The sequence below is a fragment of the Neodiprion virginianus genome, chromosome 3 (genome assembly GCF_021901495.1).
Source record: "Neodiprion virginianus isolate iyNeoVirg1 chromosome 3, iyNeoVirg1.1, whole genome shotgun sequence".
Taxonomy (NCBI): domain Eukaryota; kingdom Metazoa; phylum Arthropoda; class Insecta; order Hymenoptera; family Diprionidae; genus Neodiprion; species Neodiprion virginianus.
This window is the reverse complement of record NC_060879.1, coordinates 5409668-5435029: the sequence shown is the minus strand read 5'-3', so window position 1 is coordinate 5435029 and position 25362 is coordinate 5409668. Positions and strand designations below refer to the sequence as shown.

Sequence of the window (25362 nt, the reverse complement as noted above, 5' to 3'; positions counted from 1 at the left end):
AAGTTTCCGTAATTTGATTGAAAGTTAGAAGAATCGGCTTCTCTCCAGGCTTTTATTAAATACGGTTCTTGCTTGTATTATTTTTCCCACTTATTGCCGCTTCGAGGAAACCAGTTGACACAATGAAAATCATTCGTTATTACCGTGCAAACCAGCGCCTAGTGCAAGGTGTGAATTATGAATGCAACGTTCGTAACTTGCCACAAAGCATCGTCGTATGCCTTTCCTGTCTACGTGTTCGGAAAATCCTGCGTGTAAACTTTATTGCAAACTCGACGTAAATAGTCGTCATTCGTTTTATGGAAAAGCTCACGTGAAGCTTTGCAAAAGCAAACAGTTCTGCAGTCTTTTTGAAAAAAAATCCGATACAAGTTAAACTTGAAAAAATCAATTTGCACCTTCAACTCGTTGACGCAACAAGCTTTGATAGAAATTTATTACTCGGGGAGATAAATTTTCGGAATTCCCATTTCTACTTGACTTCATTCTCGTCACGACTAGGACTAGATAAACTTTGCAACTTTGCTAATCGTCAAAAAATTACATTCATTTTTTCCATAACGAAAGAATTCCCCGCATAGATTAGATAACACTTGATAAAAATATACGGTTTTGTGATCCTTTCAATTATTATATTATGTAATCCGTAATATGAATATTCGCGAAAAAAAAAAACAAAAAACTACAAAGCCACAATGAAAAAGTTGATTTGACAATCGTGTAACGGAAAATGGTGTAATGTGTGCACATATACATATATTTATACATCTTGTACGTTGTATATACATATATATTATACATAAATTTTTACATTTGGTCGGATATCCGGTGCATGCATATATTTTATTCCAATTTAAAAATGAAAATATACGACACACACGTATCTTCGCCATCGTAATTATACAACGACTGACTAGCTTCGTGTGGTTCGTAATAATCATATATATATATGTGTATATATATATATAGGTAATTATTACAAAATATTTTCATTTTTGATCAATAAACGTATAATCTATATAAAACGTAAGCAAATATTCTGCGGTTATTTCGTGTGTCTTGAAGCCACTGGAATTCGCACATGCTACTCGTAAAACCTCTGTCAAAATTCACTATACGTTGAGTGTTTTTCTTTCAAAAAGGAATATCTCGTATATAAATTAACAAGAATTGATGAAAATAAAAAAATAAAAATTGCTATAGCAAAATTCTTCTTCTAGGTCCAAAAAAACACAATATGACAATCATTGTCGAAAAGTGTACGCTGTGCGAAAACTATCTGGCTAAAATACGGATTCGTGATCGATGAAAACAATTCCAATCAAAGAATGGTAACGAATTTTCGAGCACGGACAGGATTTTGTTATTTTAAGAAAAAGAAGAAGAAAAGAATGAAATTAAAAAAAAAAAAAATTTATACAACGGGGCAAACTCTATCGGTGAGCAGTAGATTTAATAAAAATCCTCGATTCTAAGATCTGTGAAGAAAAAAGAAGATCCATTGCACCCTGCACCCTGTATGATTCGTCAAGAATTCGTTTTTTCATTGCTTAGTGTTTAACGACGCGAAGATTCGACGAGGTCTGTCCAACCCAGAAGGTTCCACCATCCTTGACGAAGGTCGCCTTGAATACGACGATTCCGCTGAAATCAGCTGGAGCCTCCCAAGTCAAGATCTTTTTCGATTTTTCTTCGGAGTCTTTGTGGGTGACAGCATTCTGCGAATAAATTATCGTACACGTTATTGTATATACGTTACACTCGATGCGTTGTTCAAGATTAGGTAATGCAATTATTAAACATACGTTTCTTAATTAAACAACTATCATTACTACAATTTTAATATCAGAAATCTTAAAGTACAACTGCGGGATTCTCAAAGTGGCGTAAAAAGTGTGGTTTGAAAAAAAAAAAAAAAAAAATTAAAAGACAAGTCAAGGAACATGACACCCCCTTCGTTCCCGCATGTCGCATTTCTACCAACCTTCTCTCCTTTGGGGCAATCGATCGTCTGGGCTTCCTTGTCGTTGGGATCGACAGAGAATGATCCAATGATATCTTTACCTTGTCGACCCTCGACCAAAAATCCCTTGAATGTCGCATCATCGAGTGCTTCGAGAGTGATCTGCAAAAACAGCGAAACGCGATACTCAGACTCCGTTCACAGCGGATTACCGTTCTAAACGAAACGAGGATCAATCGATCGCATTCTAAAACCGGTTTCCCAGAATCGGTGCGCCTGTACCTTGATCTATGCAAATCGATTCTTGAGAAATGATAAAATCGCGTGTGACAGTAATTTTATACCGTGCCCGTTGACCACTTTCGACCGCAATTTTATTCACACACACACACACACGCGCAAACAGAAATCGTGTAATTGCGCAACGCTTTATAGTTCCCAGTCAGCTTGCGAGTTCGTTTTTTTTTTTTTTTTTTTTTCATTTTGTTCTTTCCTTCTTCTTTCCTTCTTCCACATTTTGAGACCCACGAACGAATCCCAACGATATTTACCTCGACCTTATCTCCTGGACTTATAGTGCTCTTGTCTATCGAAATTTTGAACGGCGACGGTCCTGCCTGAGGATCCACGTGATGTTGTGGCGTCATGTCTTCGCAGACGGCAGGCGGAGCTCCGGTGCTGAAACCCTGAGCCGCCGCGACGATGCTCGCGATGAGGAGGAAAAAACGGAGCATCCTGGAAAATCGAAAAGAATAATAAAAATTAAAAAAAATTAGAAAATAAAATAACAAGCTGTCGTTACGAAGATCGGTTTCCTCCGATCGATTGCTGCGTAATTTTATGCCATTCCGCAATTCGTACTTTTGAACGATATTTAAAAATCATTGGAAAGAAAAAACACTGTGACTAATTTTTTTTTTTTTTTGTCCGTCACGTGGCGTAGATTTTACAAGCTCGTCTGGTTTCAAACGTGTCTGATTTTATTTTTTTCCACGTCGAAAGACCTTTGCAAAGTGAATGGAGAAAAAAAAAAAATGTCGAATTACGGAATTCGAAATCGTTAGTAACCGATTAATTCAAATCGGTGCAACGAGGCCGAATGAAAGTGGAAACTTGCACTCGCGCATCCTTGAGAGAAGCGAAACGAAGAGGGTCCTTAATTCTGACCGATGATCGTTCGAATGATCGATACATATACAATGCTAGATCCGGACGACAGTTGAAGGCCCGATGTTTAGCCTCTCCAGAGATTGTAGTCGTACTTGAAATTGCAACAAATTACACAGGGATAAAATATCGCAAAACTGCACCGTTCGTAAGGATAATCGTTTAAATACACACGCGAATCTACGATACGTAATTTTACCATCAAGTCAGACGAATCACGGTCGCGTATTAATAAGGTGACGAAACTCGGTCCGGTTGTGAAAATGAAAAATTGTGTATTCATCGTCGGTGTTGATAATAATCACCGTCTTATTTTTTATACGCATGTGTCGCAGCTTACTCGGCTTATCGCTTCCTTTCATCAAAAAATTTTCAATACCACCGATAAAGTCAAGGTTGCCAGTGCAAATACCGCTTGTACAAAACGACGCTTTGTGTAATGGAAAGTTTATGCGATACACTGCAAAATATTTTCAATATCACCGAAGCTAAAGGTCGCCAATTCGATTTGTTTCCCGGAACAGGAAACGGAATCGCGAGTACGGCAGACTTCGTGGAGAATGGCAACGAAAAAATCAGTAACTGTAACACTTGGTAAAGAACAATGGCGAGAATTAGAAAAAAATTGTGAATAAAAAAAAAACAAAAATAACAACTCACAAGATTTTCGATAGATTAAGCATAGAAACGATTAGCAATATTGACGATATTTCGTGTCGTGAAGACATATTTTTCATCGCCTACTGTAAATATTTCGATTTCACGTTAACGAAATTTCGGCGACAACGGGTGAACAAAATTTTCAGCAGCTTTTCTTAGTCAGCTTGTTTTAAAAAACGTGAAAAAAGATCTATTATTCAGCCACGTCGAGAAATAAAGTGAAAAAAAGGGAAAAAATTTGTAGAGACAGTGAGAAGTAGATTCTTGAAAATTACCTTTTTTCCATCTGACAAAAAAAAAAGTTGGATACAAGCGTCTGCTGATAAATGGAATCCTAGAAAAGAGACCGTAACACCGAATCGTTTCAACGGCATCAACTCGTTGAGTGATTTTGTCGCGCTGCGTGCATAATTTGTGATTACGAAGACAGCTTTCACTATTGAGCAAGATGGTTATCTGCTTCTGGATATCTCACAGCTACAACTGCCTGCCTATCCACAAAGACACCGGCTTATGTTCCACGCACGCAGCTTTGCTCGATGACATTTTTTAATAATAGCTATACGATGACTGTCATTAGGATACATCCTGCCTGTACATACATATATATATGTATATATATATATACATGTATTTATAAATATTTTTATACACATATATGTACGACTTTACGGGCAGCAATCAGTCAACCGGCACTTCCACCATGTTGAAAGAAGATCTGTGCAGTAATTTAGCCGTTCAATTTCCCTGCAGCAAAACCGCGCGAATCTTGAAATTGCGAATTGAATTCCACCGGCCGAGATTGGAGGGTCAGAAAAGAAAAGATAGTAAAATGGATTGAAAATATTGAACTTGATGATTATTGATTTGTATAATTATCGAATCTTATATAAACGAAAAATTTTTAATCACCGAGAGAAATTTTTAGTTCCGGCTACCGCTCAGTCCTTGACTATTTTCATTTTTTACCACAATCGAAAAATGTAGTTACATAGAGAATGAAAATTAGTTTTCTAGCTGTTACCGGAAAGTCTGGTATCCGTTACTATTCTTTATCATTACCATCACTGTTACTAGATTTTTTTCTAACTGTTGCGAAAATTCAATGCTTGTGCAAGAATAAATTGACGTTAAAGCCTTGTTTAACTAAAAAAGTAGAGTAAACCGAAGAAACTGATTTTGCGTCGCGTTTTTTTTTTTTTTTTTGTTTGATGCCTGGATTCGAACGGATGATGAAAATGACGCAGAAATTTTAGCGTTCGACAGTTTTTACGCTGTGATTAATTAATACCGTGTTAGGTTATAACGAATTGCGTAAGTACTCACTTGATGAGTTATGGTTACGGATCGGTGCCCGTCGGACCAATCGAGAAGGTAACGACCGGTCGAAGAAGTCAAAGCTGAGTTGTGGAGCTGTAGGAATGAACGGTTCCCTTCTTATATCCTCTTGGTCAGCCCCTCCCCTTCGCTCTTTGCCAACCCTTGCTTTCTTTCGAGTTCCCCGGAGACTTGCCCAACACATTCGCACGTTTTAATGAAAATGCACGCGTATTATAAATCGGCACGGGACAACGACTCTGAAAAATCCGAATATGCTGTCTTATTTATTAATTTAATTGATGTTTTCGCACAATATATGCGATTGGTTCGTTGCACGTTGGGTAAAAAACTATTTCAAACTCGGTACGATCCTTGATTGTTATTCATTTATTTAATTTATTTTATTTCATTTTTTTATTAATCCCGCCGCCTATTATTTACCCACATTTTCGATATCCCGAGATAACTTTACACAAATCCGTGTCGATTTTTTCACCTCTCCTAAGATATTGAGTATAATTTAGATTCCATAGTTTTTAGGTCGCGGATTTTAAAAATTTAACGAAATACCGAACTTGTAGCCCATAACTGTTGCTCGAAGACACGCGTCGTGTCACGAAAATATTGCACGCATCGCCGTGTAACAAGATAGATACACAGATTACACAGATACTCGTGGGCATATATAATCTCTCATCGATGATCGTCGTTATTACTCAAAACCATCATCTTTCGGCCGTGCCGCCGCCGCCTTGACACAGTGAGCCTTTCACGCGAGACTGATATTCACTTATACAGATGAAACTCGAGTGAATGTCGTCTATTAACTGTTACGTGTAGGTATACCTCAGTATCCTTAACGCTTGTGCGACTATTGTGTAAAATTTTGAAAAAAAAAAAAAAAACAACAACATCTTCACGACAATACTGAAAATCAACTCTGTCAATGAATAAAAAACGCTGTAAGATAATTAATTGTACGTTTTATTTTTCCAATAATTCTCAAGCACTGTGAGACGTGTGTGCGTGTGTGTTACCTATTTTGTATACGGTGAACTGTGACAATGATTGATAATAATTATAATAATAACAATGATATAACCACTCCGTCAATCATCAGTTTTTTATTTCTCATTTCTACTCTTTATTACAGTTTATCTTTAAGTTCATCGACATCGATCGTCGGAACCCATGATTTGCGTTGTGTATCAGCAACAGTACACGAGGCTGATTGCGCGGGTCCTTGAACATAGTCTGAGTAACTATATTTGAACATAACGCTTCCTAGATCCATTAATTACAGACTGGTTTCGAGAGTTTTTGATCAGTTGAATCGTTCAAACGGACGTAAAGTCTTTACGGACACGTGCGAAAATTAGTGACGATATTTCATTTTTACACGCTCACTTTTCATCTTTCCACGTTTTATTTTTTTTGTTATACGAAATTCATTACGAATGTTTAGATTCTAGTAATTTCTGCGAAAACAATGGTAAATAATACGAGCTTGGATTGTACTTATTTTCGTCTCTAAACTTTTTGTCTGATTTCTTAAAATATAGTCGTCTATTAGCGTGACTAGAGAAAAATGAATTCCATTACAGGTACATCAAACAGTGAAATGAATCGTTTCAAAAAGTCTTTGGCCATTAAAATGATCGAATATGAAATATTTCTTTCCGAATATAACAAACTTGTTCTTAATAGATATAGTAGAAAGATTGTTTTTACATTGTTTGAATGGTGTACTTGGAATCAATTATCTAAATCCAATCATGCGATAATTCATTATTCGTTAGCATCCAGAACGCTTTGGGCATAAATCTGTATTAATGACGTCAAGTGTGTATTTGGTTGTTAATGTAGTTTTTCTACTTCTGCGTCGTTTTAGATGAAAATATGTTTAATCTGCGTTTAATGGTAAAATGACGAAAAAGGCAGTGCAGCTGTTATGCTGTCCTCTTAACAGCCTTGAAAGCTTATACAACAGTATGACTGTTGCGTTCTCCGTTTGATCGGACATATGTGAACAAAAAATAAGATATTCCTACTCTACGACTAATGTTGAACAAGAAAACTAAACGGGTGATATTATCGACTGACTCAAACAGGAAGAAAAATGTACTTGATGTGCTTTGAAACAAAGGAAGTTAAGTTAGTTGAATGTGTAATAATATGTACAAAGTGCTAGACTATTTTTTCCAACAACATAAATTTGAATTTCAACAAATTTATTGGGATTTCAAACCTGACACGCAGCCCGGACATTTTTCCGTTCGCCACCGTATTTGGTGAGCTTCGGTAAACAGTTCACGTAAAGAAAATTCATTATTCTGCACATTGCAATTTGAAATCCAAGGATCGAATTGTAGCGCAGTTTTGCAGTTTCTCATAAAAACACTGTCATTTCTTTTCAGCATGCGTGCTTAGAAGCCATGCACGCACGGCATGAAAGTTCAAACTTCGCGTGTAGTTAGTTATGCGGTAACGCCGATAAGATTATAGATAATTGCATGCAGGACAAAAAAAAATCAATAAACAATTTGTGGAATCGATCTATAAAACGTTGTACGATTGAATTAAGATTATTTTCACCTTGATCTTGTAAAAAATCGGGACTGGTCTGGAGTCATTTGTCTCCGATTCCACAACAGTGAACCCCGACGTGGAACGGACCTGAAAAATATGAGTATTTTTATGAAACATCAAATATCGGGTTCTTGATTTGCAATTGCGTTAATTTTCTTTAGATACTAAATAAATCGGATTTTAATCTGCACTTCGTCTCGTGTGTTGAAACAACTGTTCATACTGAATGTAGTGTAGGTTGCCTTCGTGCAGGCGTGAATCAGTTTCATTTCAATACAATCAGAGTATATTAATAGAAATAAATATCAGATCTCCGATTCGGGGGGGTTCGTTTTACCGAATGAAAATGTGAAAAACATTCGCTCGAAGTTGCGCAACGCGAAAAAGAACGCCCATCAACGGACGTTTTATTCAAATTCGAAACTTTCGAAGACTCTTGGCGGGAATGTGAGACACTGCCGATTGCTCGAGGCGTGGTGCATTCGCGATCCGGCAGAGGGCAGCAGGTGGAGAAACCCTCTGGCGGCGAGGCGTAAAATCACTCTCAGTATTCCAACAGGGCGGCCATATCTGTCGGGTTAGCTCTGTGGTGCGCGATCGAGTGAATCGTGGCTGGCGTTTGGACGTGGTATTTTCTTCGATTTAGAGGAAGTCTAGAAACAAATTAGTCGCGATGAACGTGATAGCGAGGACGTCGAACCTCTCGCCGTACCTCAAGGCGACCAGCGCCGCGATCCCGAATGGTTTGAGGCCAGTGGCAGGCTCAGGTAAGGTGCAAAAGAGCAAAGTCGTCGTAAAGTCAGACGTCGAACGGCTGACCAGTTACTCGCTCAGCCAGGCTCTTCCCACCGGACAGTTGCGCGCACGATCAGGCATAACAGGTGCGTCTTTACTCGATGTAAAACACGCCCGACTCGTTTTCGGGAAATTAAGTATCACCCCTAAAAAATAACGGATCGAATCGCATTATGTAACGAATTGCCATTGCATGCGTAACATGTACTTTCTGTCGTTCACGCGCACATCTACCTCTCGCATTGTTCGTTTTACCGACCGAGCGCAGTGTTCTATTTCTAATTCATCATTTTCATTTTATACTTCTTAATTTAAACAGTTCAAATAGGATTTTCTTCGGTCATTTCTGCTTACCAAATAAGCCTCGTTTTCGATTTCATTACTTCGCTTTTAGTCGCGGATTTTGATAAAAATTCCTTTACCGACCGAGCAGCGGATTGTTAGTTTGAATCTTTAAATGTTCACTTGTTTTACATGATTTGATTCTCAACAGTTTTTCTCTCTGGTTCATTCACAGGGATCGGCGCAATGCAACAAATTCGTCTGGGTCACACGGATATTCGCGTACCAGACTTTTCTGCTTATCGAAGAAAGGATGTTCAGGACCCGACAACCAAGAGCCGAGAATCTGCAGAGTCTCGTCTAACGTTCTCCTACCTGTTTACTGGAGGTGAGTAAAAAGATCCTGCACATCTTGTTTCAAAAATCATCTGGACCCTATTTTTTACCGGTTCGTGTCCATTAAATCGTATCTTTTTCTATAATCGGGTCTCGAAAATTTATGGAGAATCTTCCAAAGCTCCACTGTAATGTCTTTGAAAAATTTATTCAAGTTTCGAAATACTGTCACAGTGTTCAAAAAGGAAAATTCCAGGACCCGAAGGTAAATACAATCCAAGATGGTAAATTATGGTACATCATGACTTTGAAAACAATCTTTTAATTATGATTTTAATGCTCCGATTTTGCATTTACATCTCTCGATCGAATATATCATGCGATTTGTCACCAAACATTATAAACGAAGATTATCGGAATCGTCGGAACTAACGAACGCTACAAGTTGTCCAATCCAGAAATGAAAGAAGAATCTGGTTTTTGTGATGTGGAAGTTTTGGAACATTCCTGAAATGATGCAAGAAGTGAAATGGTTTGATGCGGAACCACTCCTTTCCCAAAAAGTGAAATAAAGTGAAGTAACAATTCGTTCTCTACGAATAAAACGGTTCTTTTTTGTATTACAGCGGCAGCAATTGCTGGTGCATATTCGGCCAAGACTGTGGTAACGCAGTTCGTAACGTCGATGGCGGCTTCAGCCGATGTATTAGCTCTGGCTAAGGTTGAAATCAAACTGGACGACATACCGGAGGGCAAGAGCATGGTTTTCAAGTGGCGTGGAAAACCCCTTTTCATCCGGCACAGGTAAAGAATAAATTTAAGAAATACGATCACAATTTTTACCTCGTGGTCAATTAAATTCAATTAAAACTCGTGGTTATGCACGCTTCAATTTGACGAACGATTTTCAGGAAGGCCGATGAAATCGCGAGGGAGCAAAGCGTGGCTGTGGAAACACTGCGACATCAGCAACACGACAACGACAGAGTGAAGCGACCGGAATGGCTCGTCGTGATTGGTATTTGCACGCATTTGGGATGCGTGCCGATCGCCAACGCCGGTGAATTTGGTGGATACTATTGCCCGTGTCACGGATCTCATTACGACGCCAGTGGCAGAATAAGGAAGGGGCCGGCGCCCCTGAACCTCGAGGTTCCACCCCACGAGTTCGTCGAAGACATAGTTATCGTCGGCTAAGTCCAGGAACGGGTTTCGAGGCTTATCGTAGAAAATTGGCGTAATATTTAAAAATGATTATCACAGTTGTTACATCGTTATGTGAACGTTTGGATTGAGAACATTGAATTTTTCTCTCCTCACCGCCTGGTTCATATTACGGCGGAATGATACAGATCATCCTGCATCGATAATTATTACGCGGTCATTATTACCCTAGATAACAAAATGTCACACTATTTATATCAAAGAAAATAACAAAGAAACAATGAATCAAGCGGAAAAAAGAATAATTCAAGTTTGTCGGACCCGACAGAAATTATGGTCTATATTAATTGTGTAACTTATAAGTTGTACAGACTAGAATATAGAATAAAACATTTGACAAAGAATTCGTCTTCAGGTGTACATTTTAATTTAGGAATTGCAAATTTTATTTCCTTTCTATGCAATTCATTCATTTAATCTCTTACTTGTTTAACCAACCCTGGAAAAATTTTGTTTACCGAAAATTCCCGTTCTTGATCATTTTAATTCGTAATTAGCTGCTAAAGATCAATTTTCAATCATTCATTTAAGCCTAAAGTGGAACGTGTAAGTCGATTTACTAAGCCTAAAAATTTATTCAGTGACGAGATATTGTTAATAGTCTTTTTAAATCGCATTTTCGAGAAGCATGCGTAAGACTCAAAAATTTTTCATTTATTCAACTCTTGGGTGTCAATCGAGAATACGATCAATCAAAATATACGACAAATCGTATAAAACAAATTTCGAAAGTTGGTACACATCCTCACTATCCTGAATGAATGAATTTATGATTTAATGAACACTTTCAATTATCAAAATCAAGAGAGTTGAATTCCATATCGAACCGTAATGTATTCTCAATTTGGGAAAAGAAATCTTAATCCCATACATTACAACAGAAAAAATCAGGTCGAACATAATTTTGAAGCGAATATGTTATAGTGTTATTTTTTAACTCCCAAAGTGACATTCATCCGGAACACAGCGAAGTAATTTTTCTAACCGTTCCGGAGTTAGGATGCAAATTTGTGATTCTTGATCGTTCAGATTCTTCGAATAAAATTCCACTCTATCAATCTTGGTAGCAGTAAGGAAATATAATTTGATCTTCAGTTTTATTTTTCATACGAAACAAACTTGATACAGATGTACAACAGGTTGGAAAAAGTTTTTCCGTGACGTCACCTATGCCGAAATAATATCAAAAATGTATATTTAAATTGCTATACGATGCTTTTACAATTACATATCCGTTTTACCGAAAGTAACGAAGAAAGACCTATGCTGTACGTACGCGCATACGATAATCATGAATATATTTTCTCGCAAAACTTGGTTGTCTTCAAACGTTGCGTGCAATTATTCATGTACACTTTTTTTGAATTTGATGTAACGACAATTAAGGGCAAGCCGACAGGTGCGCGAAGTCCGTGATCGACCGAGGCGTCGTCAGTTCGGTACAAAGTGAGTACCTAATTCTGAAGAGCATAGCGAGAGCGGCGCAGCGCTCCGAATTTTAGGGGTGACTCCCTCCCTCCGCCCTTCGAAGAGTCCAGTACGCCGGAGGGCGAGCAGGAAAGAAGGAAGGGTGAAACGCGCAGGGCGAATAACGAGAATAAAGTTCCCGCTTCGGGGAGGTAGCAGCGCTGCCGCCTTGCGAGCAGTGAACCAGGTTCGCGGCGATGCGCCGAGCGCCGTTATTCCCACCGCTGCAAATCGGGCGAAACGGGAGGTAAACCGGCGAAAAGCAGGATCGTCGCAGTTTCGCGCCACCCTCTCCACGCCGTCGCAACGCGGCGTCTGCAACCCCGCGGACAAAATCTCCAAACGACAACGCAACACGCGTTACTCGAGCAGACCGTGCTTCTTACCTCAGCGCAGTCGGTTGTTAGGTATTCACCTGCTCGTCCGCGCCGCGTCGCGTTGCGTTCTCTCCTGGGTTCTGATTTCCTCGGTTATAAACACGATGCGCAGTGCAGTGAAAGGGTGCAGACGATAATAACAATAACCCTGTAACCTGGTGGCCTCCTCTGCGCCGTCGCAACTGTCAACCGGCATCGAGGGGCCGCTGAATGTCCGATCGCCGGCTCGTTTTTCCGTAAGTACATACATCAAATCTCAAATATCGTATAACGCATATTCGCAAATGGCATGCGGCAATTTTCCCCTAGTGACTTTTACTCCCCCGCTCGCCGTCCTCCCATGACGTCAATTAACGAACAAACTACGATCGCCGGGCAGCCGCGAGTTCAGGCAACCCGCCACCCACGCCGGTAAACCGATGCGCCTGCACGCCGGCTGCATTTCTATGACCGTCTGATTATGCACCGCCTTTTCTACTTACCGCATCGCGGGTTTAATACGCGTAAACGTGATAAAAGAGCGGCGATTCGACCCTCTTTGTTTTTCCCGTTTATCGTCCTCGACACGTCCCGAATTTACGTTGTGATAATACCCGGTCAAATAAGTCGTTAAATCCTGTCGATGCAGGCAATTGTCCTTCTCGTCCGCGTTACGTCGGTATTAGGCTGAATCGACGCGTTTCTCTGCCTTTCTTCTCCCATCGATGAGGTTTCTGGATCCGTGTGCGCGCGTGTGTGTGTGTGTGTGTTTGCATTTGTGAAGAGTATTTGAACCCCATCCGTATACAGAGTGTACAACGTACAGGTACTGGATGCGACGCATGCCAGGTACCGTGTAGAATGCGTGTGTTTCCAACGTGTGTATATCATAGCTATAATCCGCGTGCAAGGGCATCGCAGTTGGCTTGGGTGGTTTATTGTTGTTGCGGCTGTATTATGCTCTACACCGATTCTACGAATGACCGAGTAAACCGATCGCGTTTTTCAATTGTTTTTACACTTTATTTACCCCTGGTGTAAAGTTGTACGTGTATTTGTTTCTTTCAATTTCATGCACATGGAAATTGCTCGAGAACCTGTTACTGTGCCACGGTGTTAGTGTAGTGTTGTACCCTCTCTTATGCGCATATATTTACGTACGTATACACTTGATGGCGCAACGAGAATATTAGGACGGTTAATTTCTTAGGCGTTTACTTTTGCTCGTATTGTTTCATCCTGTTTTTCTTCTTTCTGCGATTCCCTTTCACGTCTACGTTATTATACGCACATCATAAAAGAGATTATCTCGTTCCGGTAAAACCTCTGCTAATATGAAATGATTTCTTTCAAATACTATCTTCGTTGGATGAAAAACGAACTACTCTATGTAGTGGAGAAGCCGTTCAATGCAAGAGAAGTTCTTTTCGTAATAAAAATTTTTGCACTAGCAAACATTGCGCTGTGTAAACCAATTTTTATGTAACATGCATCACATGTAAGATGAAGAAACAAGATGATTATTGTCTTCTAGAACCATCTACCATCGATTCTTTGCCTGATCGATGACTGCTTCACATCCATTTATTTTGTCTGCGTAAAGTATAATAACAATAGTATTCTTACACGTGTATTGTTTATTATATAGAAGCAGTATTATCGCAGTGCGCATCGTGTGATACACTGAAATCGAATCAGCTGATCCGGCCAGCAAATGTAAAAACTCTCGCCAACCTTTCGCACGAAACAACATATTTTCATTCTATTGTCAGAAACAGTGAAGTTTAAGGAATTTTTAATAGATACTTTGGAATGATGAATTAAATTCCTATCGCTCGTAGTTTTTTTTTTTATTTCTAACTCAACCATAATGTTCACTTTTCTGACCTGAAAAGCGGGACGAAAGTGGCATATTATTCCCTCTTTACTTTTTCCTAATCTGTGAGAAAAAAGTAGAACTTTTCTCCCTCGTTTTTACAAATTAATTTTTCAGAGTTTCTGATTTCCTTTCTTTCTTTTCCACTTTGAACTACATCTCTCTGTATTATTATAAACTTTCAGTAATATCGTATTTTTCAGACTGTTACAAATCACACTTACAAATGAAATGGAAACACATTTAGGTCAATAATGTGGCCAGAGTTAAGTCGGGAATAAAATCCCATACGTAACACAGGGATAAAAATTGATCATTGCCTTGTTGCATAAAGTACTAATTTCGAACCACAAAAATTATGCTTCTCAAGTTTTGTTTCACTAAAACCGTATCTGGAGAACGGTAAGCGCTAATTATATGAAACTGTGTTCAAAGCGTATGAGCCTTACGATTGATTTCGAGCTGAATTTCGATCGTACACCGAAGTCTTCGGGGAATTACCTACCCAGTTTTTTCTATCTCGTTTCCTTTCGTCCGGTATCAATATCACGAATCCCGTTCATCCAAAACCAAGGTACACGAAAATCCGGGATTACTGGGAATCCGGATCCGTCGGAGTCTCGGAAAGCGAGTCGAATGCACGCGCCGTTTTTTGGGAATAATTATTCCGGCAGCAGGAGTTCAGGGTTTGGCGCGATACGTGGGCGGGCGAAGAGAGAGTGAGAGAGAGAGAGGGAGAGAGAGAGAGAGAGAGAGTGAACGCGGTAACGAGTGGCGGGTATTACCCACATTCTGGAATATAGGCTGCGTCGTTATCGGCGCACGAAGGGTTTGACAGCCTTGTGACACGCATTCTGGGGTTGTATGTCCCCGCTAGAGAGCGAGGCGAGTGCGTGTGGCTGCATACCAGCCGGCGCTGAGGTTCGTGCGTGTGCGAGGCGGGTGGCAGGCGGCAGGCGGCGGCGGGCAGGCAGCCCTGGAATCAATAGATGCGTGTTGCACCTCGGTAGGCTTCGGCAGTGTTCCCTAGTTCCCCCTTGGCCGACGAGTCTCTTATTCGCCCCGCACCCTGTTCCTCGCATTCATCCCTTTCCCAGCGCCCTTTATCCCTTCGTTCCCTCCTCTCTCTCTCTCTCCCTCTCTCTCTCTCTTTCTCAGTTTCCCCTGCAGCGCATCCTAGGCAGCAGGGCCTAGGTGCTCGTGTACCGCGAGCTTTCTACCTGTACGAAATTTTCGCCATGACGTTATATTAATTTCGTCACGTCAGACGCACGTTCCTTTCCACAAATTAAGTAAATACTCTAATTACACAGAGCTCGAGATCTGCAGTGGCTGATTCGGGTTTTTTTAGTACTACCCTGTACGCGTTAACAAAAATGAAAACTTTTTAAAATTATTCTGTTCAATTTTCAGTCGAATCAAAGTAAAGAAGATTGATAAGAAAAAAGATGAAAATTTAACAATATTTTGATACTTTTTTAAGAATTTAGTCACCCCGCTCTGTTGCAACCGTATATTGCGACTGATGTTTTCCTACGAAAAACCGAAATATCATCTCACGAGCAGACAAGGAAAATTTAGCTCGAAGAGAGAGAGAAAAAAAAACGGATCACGAATTACAGGAACGAGAAGAATTTAGAGATCTACAGATATGTTCTCGGAAAGGAAAATGACGAGACAATTAGAGAGAAACAAATGTATAAGCAACGTTTCAACGAATTATTTCACGTAAATTTATATTAATAATAATATTAACAACAATGATAGTTTTCCAGTTAGAAGAAAAAAAGACATGAAATTAATATTGCGGTAACTTATTCGGTAAATTATGAGAAGCGTATTAGGTATTATACACGATTGTAGGTGGAAAACTTGCAATTCAATGGAATGATGTGATGAAATTTTTCGAAGCAATTAAAGAATAACAATGCAAACGTCATCATCCGGTGAAATATTTCAACAACAAATCGTGGCAAGGTGATTAAATCTATTTTATAACCTTTTTAAACACAAATTAGACCAATCCGAACAAACTCCAACGAGTAGTTTGACTTTTATAAAAATATCGTCCGTCTAAAACTGTATAAATATTATAAAAACTATTCGAGTAACCTTAGAAAGAAAACTTACCGTTTAAGAATATGAGTATATTACAGTATATAACAGAAGAACGGTGCACCAGTTTTATCATTCAAGGAAGAGGAAACAAACTAAAAAATAAATAAACAAAAATACGATTTTTACGACGCGTTCTAACATCTCTAAACAGTCGTCACCGATTAATCCGTCCCGGGTGAAGACAGCAACACGTGTATCACCTGTCGTCCTCACGTATAGCTGCAATAGGTATACATATAAAAGTATAGATATACACACATAGGCGATAACGGAACGCGGAGGAGATAGGTGACTGGGTGACCGGGTGACGGAGGGATGAAACCCCGGCGGGGGTGGTGGCGGGGGGGGTGGCGGCGGCGAGCGCTCTACTCAGCCCTTGAGAAACTTGCAAGGACTTGGCGTAATCGTAATGTGGAAGAATAGAGAAAGAGAGCGGGCTGCGTGAACGTCAGCTTGGAAGGGTGGGTACGGAAGGAGGAATAAGGGCAGGAGAGTGCGGCGGAAAAGAATAAGAGTATCACGCTCGTGTGCACCTCCCACCTATACCTGTGCATTTATACACACGTACGTACACACACACATACATACATGTATGTATATAACATACATAGCCAGACGCGTATACACTGTACATGTATATAAATTGTAAATGGGAATATAGGCCCCCGATATACGTGGTATACAGGCGTGACACCTGTACACGCACCGTTCGCTATACGTAGGCAAAGGTGAGTCTAAGGCAGTAGAGCCGTGGGGCGGTAAGAGGGTGGCCAGAAACGCGGGGTGGAAGGAGGGTAATGATTAGTTCTTCCGAGGTCGGGGCTGTTGCCGGGTGCAGGTTGCTTGGCTGCTGCCCCGCGGCGCCTCCACCACCACCACCACCCCCCCTTAAACTCACCCCTTCACCCCTCGGCCGGCGTCGACCCCCTCCGCCCCCTCCTCCGACGAAACCTCCTCCGCGATTCCATCAACCCCCGAAAATTTAATCCCCACTCCTCGAGGAGACGTACGGATGGCGGCTTCGCGGCGCTCGCCGGGCGTTGGAGGGATGGTGGGTGAGGGTGGCGGGGGCGGAAGGGGGAACATTGCAAGGTTGTCCTCCCCTCCAGACTGCCTCGTGCGAATCTACGCGGTTCAGGGATGTCGGTCGATGGGGTAGTTTTTGAACCCGGTTCGGGGTTACGTTCACCTTAGATATTGCCAAATTTCATACTTCTCGACGTTTCAAACGAAAGGTGGAAAAAATTTCCGCCACGTAGTGTATGAAGGATTTTACATGGAACGCGTACATGGGTGTGCACGAATTATTTATTGTAAGAGCAGAGTATGAATTAAGGATGAATTTGAGTTTATACTGGTCGCAGTTTAATTAATTGCAAAAATTGTTTTTGCGAGTTTCTTTGTCGAGATCGTTTATTAGTACGATAAAAATTAATTGGATTTTACAGTTATTCAAATTTTTTTGTATCCAGACGGAAGTGTTGCGGTTCTAGGGCATATTACACGTATTTTTTCAAATTTTATTACACTTGGTTTGATTTTCGTGTCACATATATATGTATATGCGTTATTGGAATGTATGTTTTTAAAGATATGCGAAACATTATTTATGGAAAATACTCAACATTTGTTTGGGTAAGGTAAGTGTACCAGTTATTGACCAAGTCTCAATTATTGACTTTTTTTGGTTGAATCTGTTTGATCGTTGGTTCAAAAATTACCAAAAAATAAATTTTTCGTAATCAACCGTCCAGCCATTGATTTTAGTCATCGAGAAATTCACAATTTGTGCGGTCACTTTATAATTTTGGAAAATAAAAAGTTTCAATAATTGGTACATTTACCTGATTCATACCAATTGGCAAACTGCAGTGTAAAAGGTAACGAGATCTATAAAATTGATCTTCAGCATTACGAGGTGCACAAAATTCCTGATGAATAGCAGTGATCAAAAAGTGAGACTTTGCGAACAGGCAATTTTCATTAGATCTGTTTCTGTAAGTATAATAAAACTGAATTATCCAGAATCAACAGCATACTAGTTTAAATTTTTTACGTTCAATCTCTCGTATCACGTACATTTTTGAAAACGTATTAAAATAGAATCTAAGAAATCTATGCAAATTTGATTTCGTTTCGCTTGAATTCCGCATTTAAAACGGACTTTCGTACGTCGCGATTACGAATTTCTCTAACTCGCCAGCGAAAATATTCGAGCATTTGTTCGAATGAATTTGTCTGATTTAGGGAAAATATTTTCATGAAATACTTGCCAGACAATTGCGCGCGCTTATATAGCCACTGAAAAAAATTAGTGAAACATCTTACGAGCATGAAATTCCTTTCAAATCGATATTCAAAATTTCCTCCATCTTTTCCCAAATTCGACGCATTTCACCCTCGAAAATGTGAAAACAAAAAAAACAACGAAGAATGTTTTCAAGTCTGGTAAATAAAAAAACTATATCTCGTTAGAATTTCGCGAATCTGTTCTAAAATTTCCACCGTTTCGGAACAAAAAAAAAAATTGCGTTGGAGTTCGAGTTCGGAACGTGTGCCTTGAATACGTTGAAAAAAATAAATAAATAAATAAATAAAAAAACAAGACGACACCGGATAAGAAGATTTGCAACCTTTTCGGACGTCGCGAATCTGTATTCGTAAATTGCTTCGATTCGGGGAAAAATTTCGCATGTCTTTTCGAACGAAGAAAATTTATAAAAAAAAAAAACGAAGATTTACGGCTTTTTGTCGATTTCGGCAAATCGGACGATAAAAAATTTAGGGGTGTTTGAGGGTGGTCAAGGTTATGTACGGCCCTGCATCCCAGCTCGCGCCCCCAAACGCATTTTCTAGCGAAAGTGATGGTCGTCGTCGTCGCCGCGTGTATATGCGGGGGTAGGATATAGGCGCGCACAGAGCCACCCTCTCCCTCCCCCCCTCTCCCTCTCTCTCCCTCTCTCTCTATACACCTACATACCTACATCCAGCCGCGTAGAATTACACGCAAGGTATTCGGTACGGACGTCCGGCTGAGCCCGCGCAGTGACTGTAGATACGCAGAGACGCACAGACGAACACAAAGACGCCGACGTACGAATATTCGCGACGAAATACAGTAGAACCCACGTAGTTTTCCCGAAGAGGCTAATTAACCGGACTGAGAAGGGTCGAAGACGGGAAGATAAGGAATGGAGCTAATTTCGATGATCCTACGGGAAAATGAACAAAATGAAATATCCGCTGAGAGAAATTTTTATTTCCAGTTACCGCTCAGTACTTCACTATTTTCATTTTTTTACCACAATCCAAAAAATATTGTTCAAGGTAGAAAATGAAAATTAGTTTTCCACCTGTTACCGGAAAGTCAGGTATCCGTTGCTATTCTTTACCATTACGATCACTGTTGCTAGATTTTCTTGCAACTGTTGCGAAAATTTAATGCTCGTGCAAGAATAAATTGACGTTGAAGCCTTGTTTGACTAAAAAAATAGAGTAAACCGAAGAAACTGATTTTGCGTTGCAATAACCAAAAAAGGATCGATGATAGCGCAAAATCGTTACGTTTACCTCGTTTTTCGTAATTCCAACGATATTAAAACAGTTTTTTTAACGACACCTGTTTTACTCAATTTTTCTACTTACTGTAACAAATGAAATTTTTCTCAGTGTGAGTCGAGCCGGAGAATCGAAACGCTGTGAAATCGGAGAGGAGAATTAAAAAAAAAAGGGCTGTAAATGCCTGCATTCGACAATTTGAAAAAGAAAAAAAAATGATTTTTATCACTGCATAATTGTTTTTGCTTGGACATTTTTTTGAACTACACTCGTCAATTTTTTTAATTCTTCTCTTGAATTTTACGACAGAAGTTTTTCTCGAAAATATATCGACGAAAATTAACGATCAAGTTGTGATTTTGATACTTTTCGAGTCAATGAATGAAAAGGGTATAAACTAATTAGACAAGACTGGTCGTTTGCTGTTGAATGATTTGTTTTTTTTTTTTTTTTTTGTTTTCCTGTAATTGTCGAGGCTACTTGAAATTTCTTCGAACCGTGGTACCGAAAATTTGAAATACAACTTTACAAAATTTGATCTCGATACGAGTTTCGAACGCTTTTGCAAGACTTCAGTCAAGCTTACGGTAAAATCGTAATTGACATTGACTCGACAGCAACGAGAAAGAAGGAATTATTAAAGAAAGATGTGTCGAGAATGTTGATATTCGTTCTCGTATTCGTACAGTTATATTAATACGCTATAAATTTTTCTTTTACGAGTCATATGTGCAGATTTTCCTAAAAACTCGGTCGATTCGTTGAAGAGAAAAAATACAAGTTGATGAAAGAAAAAAAAAAACAAAAAAATCGTTTTCTTTCCTATTTTGAAGGTGAAAACGACGGAGCTGAAAAAAATTAACGAATTCGTGTCATCGCTCAAATTACGAGTATTGGGTATATTACATAAAATTGCTTTTCGATGATTCGAACGATTTCTTGTCCAACCTAATTAATCTGATTTCACACCGTTCCCGAAACAATTAATACAAAATTTTGGCGACCAAATATGTCGATTAGAGGGTTGAAAAAAGGCGTCGTTAATAGTGAATTGATTTTTAAAATGCGGAAGAATAAATTAATGTCAAGGCTTTATTCAACTAAAGAAAAATCTAGTAAAATAAACGAATATATTTAATGTTGCTTTAATCAGAATACAATAAGACAAAATAGTTACTGGTACAACATTTGCAGGTAATATTTCAATAACATTTAAATCGTCACCACGTAAAAATCGCGTAAAGGTGAATCTTGACTGTAATTTCCCATCGTAAGAAACGGCATTTTTGTCAACAGCATTCAGAAAAATTTGAAATTAATACGACTTGGCAGCCAAATAAAAAAGTTTGTGTACATCTTGTTTAAAAAAAAAAATAAACGGTACGGACCGAAAAAACATAATCGTTTATTTATAAAAAGTAATAAGAAGGAAAAAGTACATTTTTGTCGGTAAAACATTGAAAATCTATTGGTTTCCTGTAGAATCGAAAGTTCAAATTGAACATGTCAATTTTTCATGCACATAATTTCATTGTAAGATCCTGTGAGTTTAAAATTTTTTTCACTCAACAGTTTCCGATATCGCCAATGGAGTTTGTCGGACAGACGGACATTTAAGAAAAAAAACACCTGTTTTTCTGAATCCAGATGTTCGAAAACGTAAAGAAATCAATGACAAACTACACTGAAAAAAATTTCATTTGTTATAAGAAGTAGAAAAATTGAGTAAATGAGGTATGGTTAAAAAAACTGTTCGAATGTTGTTGTTCATTACGAAAAACGAGGTACGCCTAACCATTTTGCGCTATCGTCGATCCTTTTTTGGTAATCGCGACGCAAAATCAGTTTCTTCGGTTTACTCGACTTTTTTAGTTAAACAAGGCTTTAACGTCAATTTATTCTTGCACGAGCATTAAATTTTCGCAACAGTTGCAAGAAAATCTAGCAACAGCGATCGTAATGAGAAAGAACAGTAACGGATCCCAGACATTCCGGTAACGGCTAGAAAATTAATATTCATTTTCGTACCTGGAACTGTATTTTTCGATTGCGGTGAAAAATGAAAATAATCAAGAACCGAGCGGTAACCGTAACTAAAAATTTCTCTCAGTGCAATATTTGTCTTCTTTATCACGAAAGGTGAAGAAAAGTAAAAATCTAAAGAAAAATTATGAAATTTGCGTGGCAAAAAAAGAATATAAAATTCTTGTCAAAAAAATATCACCGCCGACACGTGTCTGCGGTATAAATATTCCCGGGAATAAATTTTACATTCGAACGTCGTCGAAAGCGAGAGAGAGAAAGAGAGAGAGAGAGAGAGAGATGCGGATAAAAGACGCCACGCGCGGTTTTAACCCCCGCGGGAAAAAAGTACAAGGATCGGGTCCTACTGTAGAGAGTTTCTGCGCTGTAGGTCCTCCTCCCCCTCCCCCTCCTCCCCCTCCTCCTCTTCCTCCTCCTCCTCCTCCTCATCGGTTGACGAGGACGTTCAGAGGGTGGCTGGCTGTGTTCACCATCGCACACGCGCGCCGGGCGTAGATCCACGCGAGAGTTCGGGTTTCGGGAGAGTTTACGGGGGGTGGGGGGGTGGGTGGTAGGAGAGGCAGTAACCTTGCAGCCCCCGTGTTGCGTGCGAAACCGAAAGGGAACGCGAAACGGCGGTGCAGGAGGAAAGCGAAAGCGAATGCGAAAGCGAAAGCGAAACCTTCCCGGGGAAGAAGAGGGAAGAGGGAAGAGGGAAGAGGGAAGAGGAAGGGGAGAGGCGCCGGTTCAACCCCCGCGCGACTTTCGCGTTTCAGAAGGAAACGCCGAGGGGAGGAAGCGCCTCTCTCTCTAACTCCGTTTCTCTCTCTTTTCACCCAGACACCGACGACGGCCAAAGGCTGCGCCGGCTCGGAGGGTGAAGGGAGGGTGGTTGTGGGTCGGGGGTGGGGTGGGGGCGATATTCGGCGGGGGTGCAACGTGGGGTGGCAGTGACGGGCGTGACGTAGTCGAGGGAGGATGTACGCCCCTGTTGGCGGGCCCAGCAACCAACAACTACCCCTGGTCAATCCATGGTGGGTCCATCCGGCAGGTATCTATCGTATCTATCCATCTCTTCTCGTTGTCTCGTGTTTCTGTGTCTTTCCGTCCGTCCGTATTTATTACAACTTTGTATTGAAATAATTTCGACAAGATTCGCGCCCCGTTTCAACGTTTTATACACGGCACGCGCACGGAGATATTCAGCAGACCTAAACCGTATAATATCATCAGACCCCCGAATCCTTATCACCACCTCACCGATACTTATGTACGTACCCAATTGTCAATCGCGTCAAAACACTTTTCGACAATTTTCACCGTACGTTTAACAAAATTCGGTCTGTTGAAAACTTGGGGAAATTCGCGTCGATATTTCGCGAAACGATCCTACGATCCGGCAACGAAATCTCTCGTAGTCGTAAGCCTCGTTGGTTTTGTATCGATTGCAACAAGTTGTTTGGTGTTTTTTTTTTTTTTGTTTTTTCATGTTTTTTTTTCTCGAATCTTCAACAACCGTTAACAGAGTGTCGAAGAATTAAGAGGGCAACGACTCGGTTGTGATCGGTAAAAAACGTTCCTTCGTTCCGTTGAAAAGAAAAGGAAAAGAAAAAAAAAAATTTGAAAGAAAAACAACTCGTTCGGGTTTTACACTTCTTCCGGATCACATTTTTTTCTGTCGAGGATATTTGGTATATCGGATGCGAGGAGAGAAAATAAAAAAAAAAAAAACATTCATCGATTCCGAGGGTTAATTAATTATTCCACCGGTATTCCACGGTAAGTCATTTTTCACATCGAGCCAGTTTTGCGATTGCGAAGAAACAAGTTTACGGACACGACCGGCTCGTTCTAATTTTCAAACCTTCCGAGTTCACCGGTTAAACTGCGAAAAACGTAGCAGAAGTAATTCGTGAAGGTAGGATTTAACGATTTCGATTAAAACGTTATCGATCTTTTATTCGAAATTTACGATGATCAAATATGTAATCGTCTAACGGCTGAAAGGTTTAAGGATATTAATTTTAGAACGAGCTTTTCGCGACTGGTATTTTTTGTCTTCGATTAATCTTTAATCGCTTGATAGCTTGGGGAGAATTTTTCGCAAAAATATCTTATCGCAGCTACAGCGTCGTTATTTTACTTTCGAAAATATATCGCTGCTAAAATCGGAATATACGATACGTGCAACGCTAATTATTAATGCGCTAGAAAATTTTTCGTTCAAGGTACGTATTAGACACTTGTAATCGCACACGTGTTACATATGTTTCGTGTAAAACGACCCTCTAATACGGTGGAAAAAATCATTTCAGTTACACCTGTCTGACAGCTGGTACCGATACGATTTCAGTGCGAGACACGCGTTCTGTAAATTTTGTTTTTTCTTTTTTCTAATACATCGACGACTGTCGCGCGGTTTTACAAAGCGATAATTTTCTGGTGATACAATGTTTATGTCTATTGACAAGGTGTTACTTCAAGGTTTTAAATTATACTTTTGCGATAGGTATTATAGGTATATATATATATATATGTATATATATATGAATGTGTTATTTTCAATACACCACAAAAACGATTTGACGATTACAAACCGCAGAAAATTACGAAGCGATAGAATTTTCATTATTGTATAGATAAAATTGAAAAAAATGATTTATCCTTTAATGCGAATCTATTTGATAACTGTTTTTAGTTTTTTTTTTTTTTCAATTAGTTAGGGATTACACAGTTGTATAAATTTTCACCCATCGTAAATATAAAAACAAAACTAGGATGAATGCGAAGAAAGAGATTAGGAATTTTGTTTTTAAATAATAATTTCTGTTACTATTATTAATGAATTTGTTCGACCTAATCGAATCTCCTTCTCAATCGTGCTTCTTCTGCGTATATACGCATGACATTGAACCCGATTTATCCCTCGTCGCAATTAATGAATTACGCAACTAACGAATTGTATACGATTCTCGATTAATTTTGCGTTGTATAATCTGTACTGTAGAGATATTTTCCACATCAACGAATTTTCATTTATGTACGTCGCTCTGTAATAATTTCGTAGTTTGTTGTTTTTGTTCGTATTTCTTTTTTTTTTTTTTTTTGTCACCCTTATCTATGCAAAATATGCAAGTGCCGAATTAAAGAGAACGAATGAAAATGGGAATTTGATGAATAAAAAAAATTTTTTAGAAATTTGTCTCTCGAGCAATTGATCGACGGTTAGAACAAGAAGAAAAAAATAAAAATCAATTTTATTTCGCGGCTGATGCGCAAATTTTTTTTTTTTTTTACAAAGTTAGAAATGAAAAGAAATCGACAAACCCCCGAAAATCGCCCGCGAAATCTCAGCGAATTTGCGATGTGCGTGTGTAAAACTTTATTGACCAACTCATCTTCTCGATCTATAAATAATGTGTATAGGTATTGCAAATATATTCGCTACACCTGCGAATATTGTACAGGTGCGTCGTTAGGAACGTAAATTGAAAAAAAAAAAAAGAACGAATCGAAGGTTAAAAAAAAATCTAATGAAATAACGCAACTTTGTACAGAGGCGGATTCCTCTTTCAACTATAAAATCTGAATTTATGAGCTTCAATTCTTCGATATACGTTCGCCTGTTG

The 25362-nt window shown here is 39.4% G+C and overlaps 3 protein-coding genes across 5 annotated transcripts in view; 2 read left to right on the top strand and 1 right to left on the bottom strand.

Annotated features, from left to right (window-relative positions):
• Positions 1-824: 824 nt before the first annotated feature.
• Positions 825-5257, bottom strand: LOC124300150 (putative defense protein Hdd11). Its single transcript, XM_046753856.1, has 4 exons — positions 5117-5257; positions 2515-2698; positions 1985-2125; positions 825-1718 (listed from the first exon to the last, which is right to left on the bottom strand). Exons 2-4 carry the CDS (start codon positions 2695-2697, stop codon positions 1551-1553), a joined length of 492 nt encoding a protein of 163 aa, XP_046609812.1. The 5' UTR covers position 2698; positions 5117-5257; the 3' UTR covers positions 825-1550.
• A 2986-nt stretch (positions 5258-8243) lies between these two features.
• Positions 8244-10680, top strand: LOC124300149 (cytochrome b-c1 complex subunit Rieske, mitochondrial). Of its 2 annotated transcripts, none has more exons than XM_046753853.1 (4): positions 8244-8580; positions 9012-9164; positions 9739-9916; positions 10024-10680. In XM_046753853.1, the coding sequence occupies exons 1-4, from the start codon at positions 8373-8375 to the stop codon at positions 10307-10309; spliced, it is 825 nt and encodes a 274-aa protein (XP_046609809.1). In that variant the 5' UTR covers positions 8244-8372; the 3' UTR covers positions 10310-10680. The 2 variants fall into 2 exon arrangements, with proteins under 2 accessions (XP_046609809.1, XP_046609810.1); XM_046753854.1 differs by having other exon boundaries at positions 8245-8466.
• A 1265-nt stretch (positions 10681-11945) lies between these two features.
• The window catches only part of LOC124299495 (zinc finger protein chinmo), a 100180-nt gene continuing 86763 nt past the window's right edge, over positions 11946-25362 (top strand). The window contains exon 1 of one of the 2 annotated variants that reach the window (XM_046752728.1): positions 11946-12416. Coding sequence is in view for 1 of the 2 variants with exons in the window: in XM_046752725.1 (XP_046608681.1) it covers positions 22712-22784 (73 nt within the window). In the remaining variant the exon portion in view is untranslated. Of the gene's footprint in view, positions 12417-22699; positions 22785-25362 lie in introns of those variants that run through there. The other variant, XM_046752725.1, reaches the window with a different exon arrangement.